Source organism: Pelobates fuscus, chromosome 5 (genome assembly GCF_036172605.1).
Source record: "Pelobates fuscus isolate aPelFus1 chromosome 5, aPelFus1.pri, whole genome shotgun sequence".
NCBI lineage: Eukaryota > Metazoa > Chordata > Amphibia > Anura > Pelobatidae > Pelobates > Pelobates fuscus.
Window position 1 is genome coordinate 203,046,573 of NC_086321.1, and position 18,550 is coordinate 203,065,122.

The 18,550-nt window shown below is 43.3% G+C and overlaps 1 protein-coding gene across 7 annotated transcripts in view; it reads left to right on the plus strand.

The window, feature by feature from the left end:
* Positions 1 to 13,173: 13,173 nt before the first annotated feature.
* The window catches only part of CDC14B (cell division cycle 14B), an 88,575-nt gene continuing 83,198 nt past the window's right edge, over positions 13,174 to 18,550 (plus strand). For all 7 annotated transcript variants that reach the window (XM_063454957.1, XM_063454952.1, XM_063454953.1 and 4 more), the window contains exon 1: positions 13,174 to 13,447. In XM_063454957.1, the coding sequence (XP_063311027.1) occupies positions 13,294 to 13,447 (154 nt within the window). In that variant the 5' untranslated portion in view covers positions 13,174 to 13,293. The remainder of the gene's footprint in view (positions 13,448 to 18,550) is intronic.

The window sequence follows — 18,550 nt, forward strand, 5'->3', positions numbered from 1 at the left end:
ACAGACTGCTGAATCCATACACACATACTGCTGAGTCCATACACACATACACAGACTGCCGAATCCATACATACACACTTCTGAGTCCATACAAGTAGACAGTGTATATTCATATACACATTCATGCAAGTAGACAGTGTACATTCATACACACAGACTGCTGAGTCCATAGACACACACACAGACTGCTGAGTCCATACACACACACTGCGGAGTCCATACACACACACTGCTGAGTCCATACATACACACACACACACACATACAGACTGCTGAGTCCATACACACATACAGACTGCTGAATCCATACACACACACTGCTGAGTACACACACACAGACTGCTGAGTCCATACATACACACACACACACATACAGACTGCTGAGTCCATACACACATACAGACTGCTGAGTCCATACACACACACTGCTGAGTCCATACACACACACTGCTGAGTCCATACACACACACTGCTGAGTCCATACATACACACACACACATACAGACTGCTGAGTCCATACACACATACAGACTGCTGAATCCATACACACACACTGCTGAGTACACACACACAGACTGCTGAGTCCATACACACACACACACAGAGACTGTTGAGTCCAGACACAGACTGCTGAGTCCATACACACACACTGCTGAGTCCAGACACAGACTGCTGAGTCCATACACACACACTGCTGAGTCCATACACACACACACACACACATACAGACTGCTGAGTCCATACACACACACACACTGCTGAGTCCATACAGACTGCTGAATCCATACACACACACTGCTGAGTCCATACACACACACAGACTGCTGAATCCATACACACATACAGACTGCTGAGTCCATACACACACACACACACACAGACTGCTGAGTCTAGACACAGACTGCTGAGTCCATACACACACACACACACACCTACAGACTGCTGAGTCCATACACACACACCTACAGACTGCTGAGTCCATACACACACACACTGCTGAGTCCATACACACACACACACACCTACAGACTGCTGAGTCCATACACACACACACACACACACTGCTGAGTCCATACACACATACAGACTGCTGAATCCATACACACATACAGACTGCTGAGTCCATACACACAGACACAGACTGCTGAGTCCACACACACACACATACAGACTACTGAGTCCATACACACACTGCTGAGTCCATACACACACACAGACTGCTGAGTCCATACACACACACAGACTGCTGAGTCCATACACACACACACACACACAGACTGCTGAGCCCATACACACACACACTGCTGAGTCCATACACACACACACACACACAGACAGACTGCTGAGCCCATACACACACACACTGCTGAGTCCATACACACACACACTGCTGAGTCCATACACACACACAGACTGCTGAGTACACACACACTGCCGAGTCCATACACACACACACATACAGACTGCAGATGTCCACACACACACACACACACACTGCTGAGTCCATACACACATACAGACTGCTGAGTCCATACACACATACAGACTGCTGAGTCCATACACACATACAGACTGCTGAGTCCATACACACATACAGACTGCTGAATCCATACACACATACAGACTGCTGAGTCCATACACACACACACACAGACTGCTGAGTCCATACACACACACTGCTGAGTCCATACACACACACACACGCCTACAGACTGCTGAGTCCATACACACACACACTGCTGAGTCCATACACACATACAGACTGCTGAATCCATACACACATACAGACTGCTGAGTCCATACACACAGACACACACATACAGACTGCTGAGTCCATACACACACTGCTGAATCCATTCACACACACAGACTGCTGAGTCCATACACACACACAGACTGCTGAGTCCATACACACACACACACACAGACTGCTGAGTTCATACACACATAAAGACTGCTGAGTCCATACACACATAGACTGCCGAGTCCATACACAGACTGCTGAGTCCATACACACACATTGCTGAGTCCATACACACACACAGACTGCTGAGTCCATACACACACACACACACACACACACACAAGCTTCCTCACTAGCAGACAGACACAGACACACACACACACACAAGCACATTAAGCCTACCTGTACTGGAGCCTGTTGCTGGTGGTCAGGCAGCCATCTTCCATCCTTTGCAGCAGCAGCATGGGCTGCTGCTTAACGGTGGGGGCGGGGCTTATGTGCGGGAGGTGGGGCTTTGTTTGGGGGCGGGGCCTGTGCCGTGGAAGCTGCTGAAATCACCCAGCACTGTTCCAGCTGCTCCGCCCTGCATTATAGAATTTAAACACATGGCCAGCAAGTTGCTGGCATTTGGGGGGGCCCAAAGGGGGGCACAGCATGATGTAGGGGGGCCATGACCCCCTCTGCTCCCCTCCAGCGACGCCACTGGAAGTAAGTGACAAGACTCAAGCAAAACTTTAAACTTTAGACTCTTTTCTTTGGAACATATATTGCCAGTGACCGTTTCCTACCTTTTGCAGGAGGGTGACTTTCCCTGTGGTTCAGTGGGGGCTCAGCCTGTTGGAAGTCAGAGTTCCCACTCTGACTCCCTCTGCCTTCCTCCCACGCGGGCTCTGTGTGATTGCTGGGAGGAGTGACCGCAAAACATGGCGGTGGGTACCCAGTCACAGGGGTCTGCAGGGCGGCCGGGTATGTACGCCAGTGCTTAAAAGGACATTTAGCAAGAAAACAGAAAAACAATGTTTGTATAAAGGGATGTGTCAGAAACACAAATTAATACCAGCTTATTCAGCTTGGGTCTCAAATGGAAACCTCAAAAAAACATTGTTCTAAAGGGGTCCTTGTGCCTATAAACATTGGGTATATTTACAGGGCACTTCACTGCCCAAATACAAAAAGTAAAAATCACTGTTTAATTGATATCATGGGCGTGCGCACGGGGTGTGCCAGTCGTGCCTGGGCACACCCTAATCCGCTACGTGCCTCCCTCCGTGGGCTGATGAGGGAGATCGAAGATCTCCCTCACCGACCCACAGGCAGGGAGGGAGGCAGGAGAGGACCCGGGGAGCTCTTGCCAGCAGCTCCGCCAGGTTCCTCTCGCGTGGTCAGAGTGTTGCCGCGTCAACGCTCAGATTTCGTGAGAGTAGAGTGAACTCTAGCCCCGCAGGCTAGAGTTCACTCACCACAGGACCACCAGGGATGGCAGCAGCAAGGTCCCCCTTTCTACAAAAGGTAAGAAGGTAGGGGAGATATTAACTAAACGCCCCCCCCCCCCCACACACACAATACACAAAAACAGCACACACACACATACAGCACCCTTACACATACACACACACACTGAGAGCACCCTTACACACACACACACACACACCATCACAAAACACACACAGCACCTACACACACCACCTGCACACACACAGCAGATTGTGTATGTATGTGTGTATGTATGTATATATATATATATATATATACACACACACACACAAAAGTTAAGGGGATATTGGGGGTATATATTCTTATGGATTTGATTTGCCAGCTCATCCTGATGAAAGTCTGTGATACAGACTGAAACCTTGATTTTTGTTTTGAGCTAATAAAAAATAAAAAAGTTTTATTCATTCGACTTGGAAGTCCCTGGAGTGTCATCTTGTACTTTTGGCTGTATATATAAATATATACACACACATACGCGGCGTGTGTGCTTGTGCTTTAGGGTGCACACCCCTATGCAATAGTCTGCGCACGCCTACATGCAATGCATGTATATTTTAATTTCTGAAAACAGCTTGCAAAAACTGCAGTGCTCGTCTGAAGCCTTTGCAAGCCCTTTCCAACTTCCCACACTCCTACTTTCTGTGGCCATCCAATCACAGACTTCATCTTGGAGCTCAATAAAAAGTATTTGCAAGGTAGGTGCCCTAAACGATTGTCTGCCTTTTGAGGTTAATTCTACTGAACTAAACAACCAGAACACAACAAGGCAAGTTGCCTGATTGACAGCTACAGAGTGTAACAAGGTTAATTTACTAAAGTGACAATTTCTTTTGAACTCTGCACTTTTTGTAAAATTAAAAAAAGAGGACACTTCACATATAAAGCATTTCAGCAAGATAAAGCGCTTAAGGGGTCTGGAGTTACATAGGCTGAATAGAAACATGCGTTTATCAAGTTCAGCCTTTCTCACTTCTGTTTTTACTCTTGATCCAAAAGAAGGTAACAATAAAAGCTAAAACTGTTTGAATCACCTTTGAATTTTGGACCAAACTTGAAAAAAAATCCTTTTTGACCCCAGAATGGCTGTCAATTCTCTCCTTGGATCAAGAAACTGTAACCCAACATATTGAAAATCATATCCCTGACTGTTGATTTTTGCAAATATTCATCCAGTTGCTGTACATCTGTACAGACTCTGATAAAAACCACATCTGCAGTCAGAGAAATCTACCTCTGTTTTGTTCTTACTGTAAAAAATCTTTCGCTTTGCCTTAGACTAAATCTCCTTTTTCCAGTCTTAATGTGTAATCTCATGGCCTGTATCGTCCTGTTTATGACAAGATTTTCAGACAATGGTTTGCATTGGCCCTGAATATATTTGTATAATGTTATCATATCCTTTGAGGCGCCATTTTTCTAAACTAAACAGATTTAAATTTATTTAAACTCAAATGTTCCATTCCTTTTATTAATTTTGATGTCCACCTCTGCACTTTTTCTAGTGCCATAATATCTTACTTTTGAACAGGTGCTCAATATTGCAGCGCATATTCAAGGTGTGGTCTTACCATTGATTTATAAAGAGGCATAATTAATTTTATACCTGACAATACCTTACTAACCTTAGCAAATGCTGACTAACATTGCACATTGTTGCCTAGTTTGTGGTCTATAAAAAAAATTCCCAAATCCTTCTTGTGTGTTGTTGTCCCTAATTCACTACCATTTAGGGTGTACGTTGCTTGTATTTTCTTTTCCCCCGAAGAGCATAGCTTTGCATTCATCTACATTAAATTTCATCTTCCATTTGAGCAGTGTTAATTTTGTTGACTAACAATTTTTGTCAGATTTTAGTTGACTAAAACTATTCAAATGACTAAAATACAACTAAAACGGCTTTTTAGTCAAAACACTATGACTAAAACTAAATTTTGTTTTTTTGCTAAAAGGAACACTGGCCAGTAAGACACATGGGAGAGGGAGTTGAGGGAATGAGACAAATGGGGGGCTGGAGGATTGAAACACATGGGGGGGGGCTGGGAGAATAAGACACATGGAGTCAGAGGGGCAATGTGCACATTGGGAGGAATGATACATGTGGAGGGGCTGGGGTAGGAATTGAGACATGTGGAGCAGATGAGAGGCATAAAGGGGCTGGGGAGACACAGTGACAGAGGGGCAGGGGTAAAAAGAGACAAGGCGCTAGGGGGAAGAGACACAAATGGGGCTATGGAGAGAAAGAGACCCACAGAGGGGCTGGGGAAAGGGCAAAGAGACAGAGAGGGTTTGGGGGGGAAATACCCAGAGGGGCTTGGGGGACACAAAGAGACACAGAGGGGCTAGTGAAGGGGCAAAAGAGAGATGCATTAATTAAACCCATTAGATTTTAGTCATGTTGACTAACATCTACTGGAGATTTAGTCGGCTAAAAAAAAAAAACAATTCAGATGACTAAATATGATTAAAACTAAAATGGCTTGTAGTGGAGCTCCCTGTACCCCTAGCTGGAACCAGGGGAAAACCTCAGCGCTTCTGCCCCAGTCAAGCCACAGAGACTGGGGTCCTCCTGGGACCTCTCGGTCCTGGAACAGGATAGGGGATTAGCTCCATTTTATCCCAGGGACTGGACAACACACAGTTCTGAGAGCTCTAGTCCTTACAAGGACTTTCTCTGCTGAATCCTCCACGAGCTGGAACAAGGTGCTAAGCAGTGATTAGCCCTTTCCCCTCCCAGTAACTAGACGATACAGAGTTCTGGGAGTACAACTGATTTTAATGAGCCAGGCTCAGCCTGCTTTGCACAGGCCCCAGCATGGGGTTTCCATTGTATTCCACACGGGAGATAATTGAGCCAAAGACTGGTAAGCTAATTATGTGCCAGGAACAGAAAGCCCAACACAAAACATAAAAACATACAATAACCCCACATATATAGCCGTAATCTGAGGGCCCAAGTTGTCCAAATAACACTCAGATCCATGCTGTGTAGGGAAAATGCCACTGTGTTAAAGTTCTGCATGGCCGTACACGTCGTCCTATGCACAAAATAGTTCCTGGGTGTTTAGTGCTTTTGCTGATCAACTTTTAGAAGCTCCTGCATCAGAAACGCAGGGGGGGGGGGGGGGGGGGTGCCTGGCTCTCAGTTAGCATTTGTTCCCCTAAGTCACAGGCACCTTCCCTCCAAAAAATGCTCTACTGGCAGTTTGCAAAGTGGTTCAACAGACTACCCCCTCACACATACTCCACCCCTCCCACACACACACTCCACTCCTCACACACGCACTTACACAGCACATCTCTCTCTCACACACACACACATACAGCACCCTTCACACACACATAGCACCATTTACACACACACACACACACACCCCTCACCCACAGAATGCCCCCTCACACATTCTGCACTACACACACACACAAACACACAGCACCCTTCAAACACACAGAAAAAAGTAAAATAGACAATAGAAAAAAAAAGGAAAAATAGATTTATGCAAGTACATATCTTTAAAAAAAAAAATCCTTTCTAAAAAAATAAAAAATAAAATAGAATTGCAAACTTGCGCTATAAAATTAGTTACCGCGGCACTGGTGGGCAGTAAGGAATTTTTTTTTACCATCAACATAGATAAAAAAAATAGTGGGCGGTAGTTATTAAAAGGTTGACTACCCCTGATTTAGACCAATTTGTTTTAGTTTGAAAGGTAACCTATTGTGTGGAACCATATCGAATGCCTTGGCAAAATCCAAGTAGATCACATCCACTGCAACACCCTGATCTATACTTCTTATGTAGGGTTATCCTGTTAAATAAAATAAATTTATTTAAATCAAACAATAAAAAGTTAGGGTGGATTCTCACATTAGCTTAGAATTTTACCGGCATATCACTCCCCTAAGGAAGTTACCAATGTGGTCCCTTCTGTTTGGTGTCCCAGCAGATCCTATTTTGTATCGGTATGCAGAAGTTCATGTTAAGGTTCCTTCACTTCCTGTAGCCCATGGATCAGCGCAGCTAAGAGGAAAAGGCCTTGACAGAGCCAGGAGGTAGGCATAGCAACCACAGGAAGTTAGTGTCACTTAGCATGCTGGGTGGGGCGGAGCCATAAGGGGTGTATTTATACCGGCCATTTTATGAAGTGGCCATTGTAAAAGAAATTAATCCTACCTGTCAGTTGTGCAGGTTGGTGTGTTTCTGTGTTTTCTTGCAGGTGGCATCAGCTGAAGTGATCCAGGCAGGCTGGTGAGCTTTGGGAAGGAGCAGAGGACGGCATGGATGCAGACTCAGTTGGGGATTAGAGCACGTCTGCTCTCCCCCACTCCCCCAGCGGTGATAGAGTGCAGGCGGAGAAGGAGGGCGCGACCGCCCCAACGTATCAGCACGGGAGCGGCGACGGCGGGAAGGTGGCGAGCAAGTCTGTCGTCTCGCGGCAGGGGAATGACGGCCCAGGCAGACGGACGGGCCTTGGAGGTGGGAGCGTGGCCGGCACTGGTCAGGCGCAGAGGCCCAACACAAAGAATGCGCCCCGCCACATGGCTGCGGGCAGGAAGGCACAGCACAGGCAACGAGGCAGCGCAGAGAAAGGGATAGCAGAAGAGATGAAGGGCGGGTAAGGCACCAAGTGGACAGACTACCCAGGTTATCTTCTCCTGGCAGGTCACGAAGTGTTTTAGCTGCGGCCGCGAGGCGGGGCGAGGCGGACAGGAGTTGGAGTCAACTGGAGTCTCCGGAGACTGGCAAGGCGGACGGAAAGACAGCACTCCATGGCCTTCCGAGGCTGGGGGACCCGGCGGTGAGTCAAGAACAAGAATTGCATCACACACTGGGGATTTACCAGGTTGATTAACATCAATTTTAAAGCCATGGCAGGAGAAGGGGTTTCATTACAGCGGTTCCGAAGGGTATTGTTCCCATCGGGTGGAAGGGAGATAGAGAACGGGTCAGAGGGGGCGACAACACGCAGGGAAGGGGCGGTGAACCGGAGGAAGTTACACCAGTAACAGAGATGGCGGACGGGTCAAAGGGCAGTCAGTAGTGGGCGGCGAGTTTACGGATGTGGCACGGCAAAACGTGCGCGTGTCCTGCGCGGGGCCTTTGGGGGTGTCCCTTGAAGATAGGGGTGAGATATATTTGGAATGGTGCCCAATTCCTAATGAAGAGAGGAGTGTTCTGGATATGGGAGAGTCAGGGTGTCATTGGGAGCGTCAAGAAAAGAACACCTGAGGCATGTAGAGTACTCGGCCCCGCATTTGCGGATCAGAGCGACACCAGTGACGATCCGGACGTCGATGCTGCTGGCTAAGGCAATACGCCCATTAGATAGGCACTAATTTGATGGATGGGATTGTTGGGGGGTTTTAGTTTATTCTATTCAAAATGAGGGATTGGAAAACAGCTGGGATTGATTTGCGAGCAGTCATGCTTGGAAGCCCAATTGGGGATGGGGCGGGCCCGTTTCGCCCCGCCAGTCGTGGATCGGGGGTGTCTCCGTCGGGGGTGGTTCCCTAGATAGGGGCGGGCATATTCTGTTGCTACACAACTTATCGCACCCGAAAGGGGCATGGGGGAAGCAGGCATCGACGCAGCCCGGTTCTGTATCTCAGGCATCATTGCTGTCGAGTTGGTTCGGAGGAGCGGGACGCGTTATTGGCGACCCTTCCATCTTTTGGGTAGCATATGTACAGGTGCCTATTGGTGAACTCTACTTGCCAAGGGGAGGTTTCATGTCATGTTCCTATGTTTGAAGTGGGTTCTTTTGGGCATGGGGGGGGGGGGGGGGGGGTGAAAGAGGATTCCGGAGAGGGTTCATTAGTAGAGTGTCCGGGAGCTAGCTTGCTGTGGGGCTCGGCTGGGCCGGGCCATGGTGGACTTACATTACGGTCACGGGAATCCTTCTGCACATCTTTGAGGGGTGAGTAACTGTTTTGGTGGTAATCAATAAAGTATAGGGAGAACAAAATTCTCTGACCTGTGCACTTAGTTGGAGCAGCAAAGAAAGAGGAAGGGCCTTTTGTGTAACATCCTCCTTTTTCTGATTGGTCGTTTATGATCTGTGCTGCTGGAGATTTTCAGTAAGGAGAGTTATGCAGATATGAAGCCTCCTGTCATGTGGTAAAATTGTTTAATAAACTTAAATAGCTCTTTCATGTAGAGTTGATAACTAGGTCCTCCTTAAATATACCACTACGATGTGGTGTAATAACACTGTGGAAAATCCCTGAAATTCTGAGCGGATATAATTTTTAATTTCAAGTTAAAACCACACATGGAAAAAACAACATTAAGGATGCATTACAGAAATTTAACATGAACTATGTTCCAAATCTCCCTCCCTGCCCTCCCCACCCCCACAAAAAAGAAACCTTTATTTCAAAAAGACCCAACTTAATGCGATTTGTTACTTTCTGCTGCCTAAAATTATTATTAATGTCAAAGAATCCATGTAAAGGTGAATTAAATCAGGGTACACTGAAATAAATTAGAGCCACATGATAGAATGTTCTTCTTTGTTAACTTTAAGAATGCAACAAAATACTGTCTTACTTATATACCTCTTCCCAAATAGACGTTCAAAAGGGTTTTTTTTTTGGGGGGGGGGGGGGGGGGTTCTGGCATCCAAGATGTCATGATGAGCACCATAAAAAAAAAATCTACTTGCATGATAATTTGATCCATGTATGAAAAAAATAAAAACCATAAGGCAATAGATATGGCAATATAAGAGCTTTTCTTAGTATTAGTTGTGCACAGAGCCAAATATATGTGCCGCAGACCTAGTGGCAAGTAGCTTTGCTCAGGGGAAAAAAACTTTGATGAAGCTCCTTGTAAATAGAATCTTCTCCACAGCTTTTATTAAACTTTGGGCATTGCATTGACACCATTTGTTTATGAATTGTGGAAATGGTGCACTAATTATATATATAGATGTGTAAAATAATAATTAAAACAAATAGTTTAAATATAAAAACAGGGGGGCAGAGCTTAACTGCCAAAGCGAACGGTCACATGATTTTGGTGCTCTGGCAAGTTGCAACAGAATTCTGTCTATTTAACCTTTCTATTTGCTCTCACTGTGTTTTAAGGACCCCCCAAAACAGCCAAACCATCATGGGGTGAAAAAAAAAAAGCAAAAGCCAGACAAACACAGAATGGGGCTATCAATTGTAGATGTGTGGGAGCAGGCACATGGCGCAGCTGAGCTCAAGATGGCCACTCAGACTTCTTGGATGACCTATCCTTCAAGGCAGAAGAAGAGAGCCTACCTGTACCGGCAAAACCACAGGCAAGCCCGGCAGGCCACATTCTTCTCCAATGAGGAAGTCTGTGCTGCAGGAACTACTGGTGAACTTCCAAAAATATATTTTAGCTAAAGTGGCTGTAGCGGATCTCCCTGTACCCCGGCTGGGTACCTTCGCCAAGGATCGCTTCCTAGCTGGAACCAGAGAAAACCGTGGCTTGACTGGAGTCCTTCTGGAGCCTCTCCATCCTCGAACAGGATAGGGGGAAAGTATATTCCCTCCCAGTGCCTTGACGACACACAGTCCTGGGAGCTGTAGTCCTTAAAATAACTTTCCCTGCTGAATCCTCCATGAGCTGGAACAATGCTCTGAGCAGTAATTAGCCCTTTCCCCTCCCAGTAACTAGACAACATATAGTTCTGGGAGTACAACTGATTTTAATGAGCCAATCTCTGCCTTTTATGCACAGACCCCAGCAGGAGGGTCTCCAAACAATACAATGGAAGCCCCTCCCAGAAATCTCTGGGCCTAGGAGATAATGGAGTTAAAGACTGGTAAGCTAACCATCTTCCAGGAACAGAGAGCCATGCACGGCACTCAAGGCTACTACAGCCAAACAGGCTCTGGCCTATCGGAAGTCCCAGTGAAACTTCACATAACTGCTAATAGGAAAAGGTGGTTATCACATGCATTGAAGCATACAGAGAAAGTGATCTCAAATCACTTCCTCCCAGCACTTGTGAATGGGAATAATTCATGCAGATGCAGCTCCTGTGATTGACCTGTACCTGGCCAACCTGGTTCCCACTGGAACCCATGGAAGCCACCCACACTGCTAGATATACACAGAAATGCATAACAACTCTCCCCTCATACAAATAATACGAACGGCCCACGCACAAACATACACACAATTCGCACAAGTGTAACACCAATAACAATTCACATACATGCATACAACCCCACATGCAGCCTCTCACATGCAATACCCCAAACAGTCCCACACATACACACACAATGTGACAGCCATCCACACGCACAATTTTTATGTTACAATATAAATGGAATGAAAAAAACATCTGAACATTCCGTCAAAAATCTTGCACTGATGCACTGATATTTGATGGTTTTATCTTCATCCTGAGGCCCTCCAACTCCTCTTTTTCTTAGATTTACATATATACAGATGTTACATCCATTTAAGCAGATGGACTCCCCAGAACTTCAACTGGAGTAAAAAAAAAAAAAAAAAATATCTTTACAAGGAAATAAAACAAACTGACTAGAGAGAAAGGATGGGGAATAGGAGAAATGAAGGTGATGTGGTGGTCTGGGCAATAACTAGCTCTGTCATCTTATGTTAGCCGCACACAGACTGATTTCTAAACACATTTATTATAGTTAAAAGACACATTACTGTGAGTATTATTCCTGTGGAAGCTTCTAAAAAAGAGGGACATTAGCATAGAAAAGAGGGACAGAATGATTTGGTGTCAAAATAGGGACTGTGCCTCCTAAATCCTGACACTTAGGAAGTATGTGGTACTGCGGATATCTACACTTTTTTGGTGTTTAGAGAACAAATCAGCGAGAATGTTAAAATATGTTATATTACTCAGTCCATAAGGATATACATGTATCAAGCAATACTCCAGAAGAGTGAATACCCAGAGGAAGACATTGCATTATGCTGCTGTCACAAATTACAGCTATAAGGTAGGCAAAAACAATGAACAATTATATATTTTGTCTACATAATGCATACAAGCCATAATCCACAAGTTCATATAAAAGGGCTGCACAGCAAAAAGAAGAGCCATAATAATGGCTGTAAATGAATTGTACTTGTTCTCATTTAACCAGATACACACATCAGGAGGACATGCAATCACCTAAAATTAAACAGTCCTGTCCCTGGCCATACACACCCATTAAACTGTAAGTCAGTGCTCCTGTTTGACCATTCAAAATGTTTGGATATAGAACAAATGTGTGGTAGTTGTATTTCATTAAAATTTTTACCAACTTTTGAATATTTAATTTAGCCACACTGCACATATTCCATTCAGCTTGCCTACCATAATGTCTCAATAATAATGTGACACTAATGGCCAACACTGTGTTGGGGGGTCCTGCTGAGAAGTCCCATTAGCTGTGCATGCTGCTAAGGCTCACAATGACACCAGCCCCTCTGCCAGCAGTTTGCATGCCTTTTATGACCTCCACAACAAAGTGCAACACGCTGCACGTGACGTCATCACGCGTTGGCCAATCAGGTGAGTGCATGTCACCTAGCCCACCACCCACCCAGGCCTAGAATCAACGCCCCCCCTTCCCCTCTAATTATTCACCTACCCCTCCTCTATACAGCACACAGCAAGGTGGGGAGCAGGGGGTGTGTGTGTATTTGGCATGCTGGCTGCAGAGAACTATTCTGTCTATCAACCCCAGCAAAAACAACAGCAACCAGGCCAGCAGCAGAGGGAGGGGGATCTGCTGGGAAGCTGCAGCTGCTGCACTGTGCATGCTACTTAGTTACAAGCCATCCCTATCACAGGGGATCCCTCTCACCAAGGGCACAGGTAGCTCGAAGGGACTTGTCTTACAGCAGTACTGGGAAGGGAAGGGACACTGTTCCATCACCACCATCACATACCTGGCATTATATGCTCACTAAGTCCCTGTGACTGGAGCAGGGATTCTGCAGCTGCTGTGTGTTCTTCTATCTGTGCTGTGTTTAATCACCTCCCCCCCCTACTCCCCTTTCCTGATTACCTGTGAAGTATGTAGGGAAATCTGCAGGAAAAAAAAAGATGAAGAGGAGGAGATCAGACCGCTGTTGTGGAGGGCACAGGAGGAAGAGGAGTTCCAAGAGGCTGAAAAGGCGCAGGGATGAGCTGATGGAGGAGGAAGATGGGGAGATTGAGGATGAGTGTGTTCAAGATGACATTTATATGTCTCTGACTGGTAAGACTGGTCCCCAATTCTATATATAGCTTTAAACTAAGGGGTCTGTATGGGCATTACCAACTGCTTTACAGGTAATGTTCCTTTTATTTCAAATAGTCACTATGAGACCTGTATTGTCATGCATTTCTGTAAATCAATTTAAATATTATTATTATTATTATTGTGCTGTACCATAATGATAATCAGGTATTATTAATAATCAGTGTGTTAAAACCCCTTAATGACACAACTTCTGGAATAAAAGGGAATCATGACGGAATATATCCGTCGTCTGTCCTTAAGGGGTTAATCCCCCAAGCCCTGCACTGGGTTTAACACACTGCAACTTACTATTTGGTACTTTTTTGATTATATTGGGTTATTGTAAACTGAGGTTTGTTACTTGTTTCTAAAAGCACGACCTGAATGAAATTCAAATTGTGAAGATGATGTTTTTAAGAGGTGTTGTTTAATCCACCAATCTTGTAAAATACTCTGCTATTGTATGTAATGCAGGCGTGTTGGTGTTTTCTTTACTTTGGCTGAGTATCTGCATATTGATTATATTGTGTTTGTTTGTGTGGAGTGTAACCTTTTCAAGTGGTAGGCCATGATCTGCAATAACAGAGGTTCCTTCAGGCTGTATGATATCAATTAACCCCTTAAGGACACATGACATGTGTGACATGTCATGATTCCCTTTTATTCCAGAAGTTTGGTCCTTAAGGGGTTAAAGGTGAGCATCTTGGCTAAGGTGCATATAAATTGTATTCAGTGCAGTGGAAATAGCTCATATGTACATGATTTAATAACATAAATAAAGTAGAGTACATAATACTTTACTCAATATTTTTAAATAGTTTTTATTCCTATGTTATTCTTAAATTGTGACTGACACATTTTTATATTTTAGTCTCTTCCAAATTCGATAAAGCCAGAGACATTCTGAAATAAGTGCAGCTCCAACTTTGAGTATTTTTTATTTTATTTTTTATTTTAGATCTCTTGTGTCACCTGCTTGACTAAGAGACAAACATCTCTAAGCACAGAGACCACTACAGTAATTTAAATACCATGTTTTAACTGGAAAGGGCAAGTGGCAAATTCAGTACCAAATACTGTATAAAATGTAAGTTTTATTGACACACAGAAGCACAAATTAGGGGAAATTTTGACTACGTTATGAATAAACTGCAAAGATGCATCAAAGACCACCTGGAACTTGATAGTGTAATATGATGCAGGCATGTTCTTGGTTAAAGACTAAAATATATTAAGTGTATGTATTTTGCTCCTGCACTAAAGCAATACTATCAGCCGATAGAATAGTCTCAAATGATAGGATTACCTCCTCATCAAACAGATCCATCCCTTACCATGTCAACGATGCCCACCATGGACATGTCCTGTTCGCTTTATTTTTTTATTTTTATTTTAAAGGGACACTATAGTCACTGAAACAACTTTTAGCTTACTGAAGCAGTTTTGGTGTATAGATCATGCACTTGCAGTCTCACTGCTCAATTCACTGCCATTTAAGAGATAAATCACTTTGTCTTTACATCTCCAGCCACACCTTCCTGCATGTGACTTACACAGCCTTTCTTAACACTTCCTGTAAAGAGTCATCTAATGTTTACACTTGCTTTATTGCTACTTCTGTTTGATTTTGGAATTTCTTATCTCCTGCTCTGTTGCTAGCTTGCTAGACCTTTCAGGAGCATCATATATGTAATTAAAATTCAATTTACAGAGCAAGAGAAAAACTTTTAAAGTAAGTTATATCTGATATAAAACAAATTAATTTTGTTTCATGCAGGCAGTGTCCGTCACAGCCAGGGGAGGCTAGGGCTGCATAAACAGAAACAAAAGTGATTTAACGCCTAAATGGCAGAAAATTGAGCAGTGAAATTTCAGAGTCCTAATACCCATGACCTCTGAAGAGCTTGAGCTTGAGATCTAATCAATTGCATAGATTATTATCCAAGCTAAGAGAGGTACCATTCCAGTTCATTATCTCGTTGGTCATTACATGTATTCCTACATTTTAGTTAGACTGATTATTCACCCTAACCAGCTGGGCATTATTGCATTAAGGGACTTCTCATAGTCGGATATTTTTCCCATGTTGCAGAAGTTACTGCTTTAAGGACGACACCTTCCCTAAAGGCAGGGTTACCCCTTTCCCACTGCTGTTGTTTACATGTGTGAACCAAGTTGCCGGTGGTTTGTATTGGACTCGAATCTAATGTCATGGAGAAATCTGCTATTGTGCCATGCCAGATAAACCTTTTTCACACACATTTTGCTGCTCACTACATCAGCCCCGTCACATATTGTTCAACCTTTACAGATCTCAGCAAATTCTTTGGTCTGTCTTGTTACAAAACTAATTTTTCTAACCATGAGGCCCTCAGTGTTTCTCTCATATTCCGTTTCTAAATTGGTATTTTTAAATGTTGGTTGTTGGAAGCTGTCCAATCCTGTGGACCGATTATTTATTTTTATTTTTATTTTTTTATGTAATTATAATCTGTTCAGATGAGCAATGAATGTGGCATATGTAAGAACAAGCTGCTTACATTTTGTATAATGAAAGGAAATGGGTAAATGTGCTTGCTTTATTTGTATCACTCTTCAAAAGGTTATGGACATAATACAAAAGTAATTTTGTGCTGAATGGTGTTGAACTGTCCATAACTTTATGAAGAGTGATACAAACCAAGCAAGTAACTATACCATTTTAATCCCAGAGGAAGTAGATATTCTTTAGACCATCTAAAGATCGGGTTTCTATAGAAACACACTAATTCCCCCTCAATCACAGCCACATGCTGGATGTAGGAAACTTTTTGTCCTATTCTGAAGAGGCTGAGAGTGCCATTCTCTATTTGATAAACTCTGGTTAGATTCACTTTTCAACATTTTTTTTTACAAGGATAATGCAGGTCTCATGCTGTGTACTTCTATATTTTTGTTTTTGCACCCCCCCGACCCCCACCCCATCTTTCATGGACATGTAGGTATATATCATTTTTATGTTCTGATTCTTTCCTGATTTATTGCCATGCAATGTCATTAAATTTTTCAGTTAAAATCTGCATTTTTAAAGTAAGTACCAGTGTTATTTAGAGTCAATATGGGTGCATAATACATTTGTATTTTGAAAAAGTATGTAGGAAATAGCTGCTGAACTAGTGCAAAAAAAAGTCACGCACTTGTTTAATAAATGCAGAGAACGCAAAATACACACGTTATTCCATAACATCATGTCCATTATCGTACATTAAGAAAGAGCTGTTGCCCAAAACGTTTGTGTATTTTGCCATCTCTACATTTAAAAGAGTAGGTCACCTTTTTGTACCAATTCAGCAACCTTTTGCCCCTAAATATTTCTTGTATAATGTTCACGCTTGTCTTTTGTTGGTTGAAGCAAAACAAAATGTTGGGCTCTGTGGCTGCATTGGGCAAAGATTGTCATATTAATTACTTGAGGTACTGCAGATACCTGGTTCAATTAACTATCATTATTTACCTTTTGTGTTTGTTTATTTTTTGCTACTCGAAAAAAAAAAAAAAAAAAGGAACATGGCACATTGCAGCTATGATCTCAAGACATGCAAGTGTTTTTCTTTAACTACTTAGTCAATATTCCCTGTGGAAGCTGTTTTTTCATATTCGTTATCGTCCTGCATTTCCTCTGTTGGATGCAGACCTAGGTGAGTCCTTGGCTTTAGAGCAGATCATCTCTATCCTTGAAAACTCTCATAAACGCAGAAAATGTATGTGTTTGAGAAAATGCTAGCACAATTGTGAGCAGGTTATATTTTCTTCCTGTTAATTTGCTGAGCCGGTTACCCCTCTTCTTATACCTACCTTCCATGCTTAGTGGTGCTGATCAATGGTTAATAGGATGGGAAGTATTTTATCCTTACAGTTACCCTCCTCTGTACACATGGGATGCTCTTCAAAACTTTCCTCTCAGCTTTGCATAAAATTGACTATATTTTAGACATTGAGTATCATATAGACCTCTTACACGTTATTGTAGCCAAGTTTGGTTTCTTGGCTACAATATTTTTTTACTATTGCCACAGATACCAGGGCGTTGCACTATTATGCTCCTGTGGCAGCAGAAAGCCTGAGGGTACTTTGTACCCTTTCTTGAACAAGTGTCATATACATTTTTATATGTTACATTGATCTGCATATGCTTGTAAACAGAATTATCATGTTCTTTTCTCATATTTCTGTGTTTTTGTTACGGTGTATTTGATTACCATTTTATTAAATTCCTCTCTTACTTTATTGTTCTTTAAATGAACACTCCAAGCAACATAGCCATTACAGTCTGCTGTAGTAGTTATGGTGCAAGGAGTGTTCTGGCACCCTCCCAGAGACATTTGTTAAAAAAACAAAACATTTTTAAATGGTTCGACAAATTACACTAGGAGAGTGCTGCAGGACTCCTGGCACCATATTCACTACACTGATCGTATAGTGATTTGGCGCTCCTTTAAATAGGACATGAATTAAGCTGTGATTCAACATCCATTTGGCTACAATAGAAGGTGCAAATGGGTATACTTGGCTGGGCTTCTGTCTTGTCTTGGGCTGAGCTGTTGGGAGACGTGGGACAGCCGAGATGACCAGAGCAATCATCATTGCTGCTCTTGTTGCCATCGGGGGTTGCTAGACCAGGGAAGTAGTCCTCACAGTAGGTTAGTCTGTTTTCTTTGATGGGATGCTCCAAAAGCATGAACAAAATTAAAGAGCTAAAAATATGAGGAGTCAGTCCAGGTGATATTTAGTTCTCTTTCTAAAAATGAATAGAGAAAACATTGAACACCTGACTCCCTGCAGGCAGGTGTAATTGCATACCTGAATACGTGTTTACCAGGGAGAAATACAGGTTGTTTACCAGCTTTATGGCATAGAGTAGCAGTGGTACCAAGAACAATTTACACTCAGTACAGTCTTGGCACACAACAGCATTCCAGGATGAAGCATTAACATAGTTTACACTGTCCTGTCTGTATTTGCAATTGTCTAGTCAGTGTGTACAGTACTGAAAGGCAAATAGTGTAATTGGCAGTCAATATGATATGAACAGTAATACAT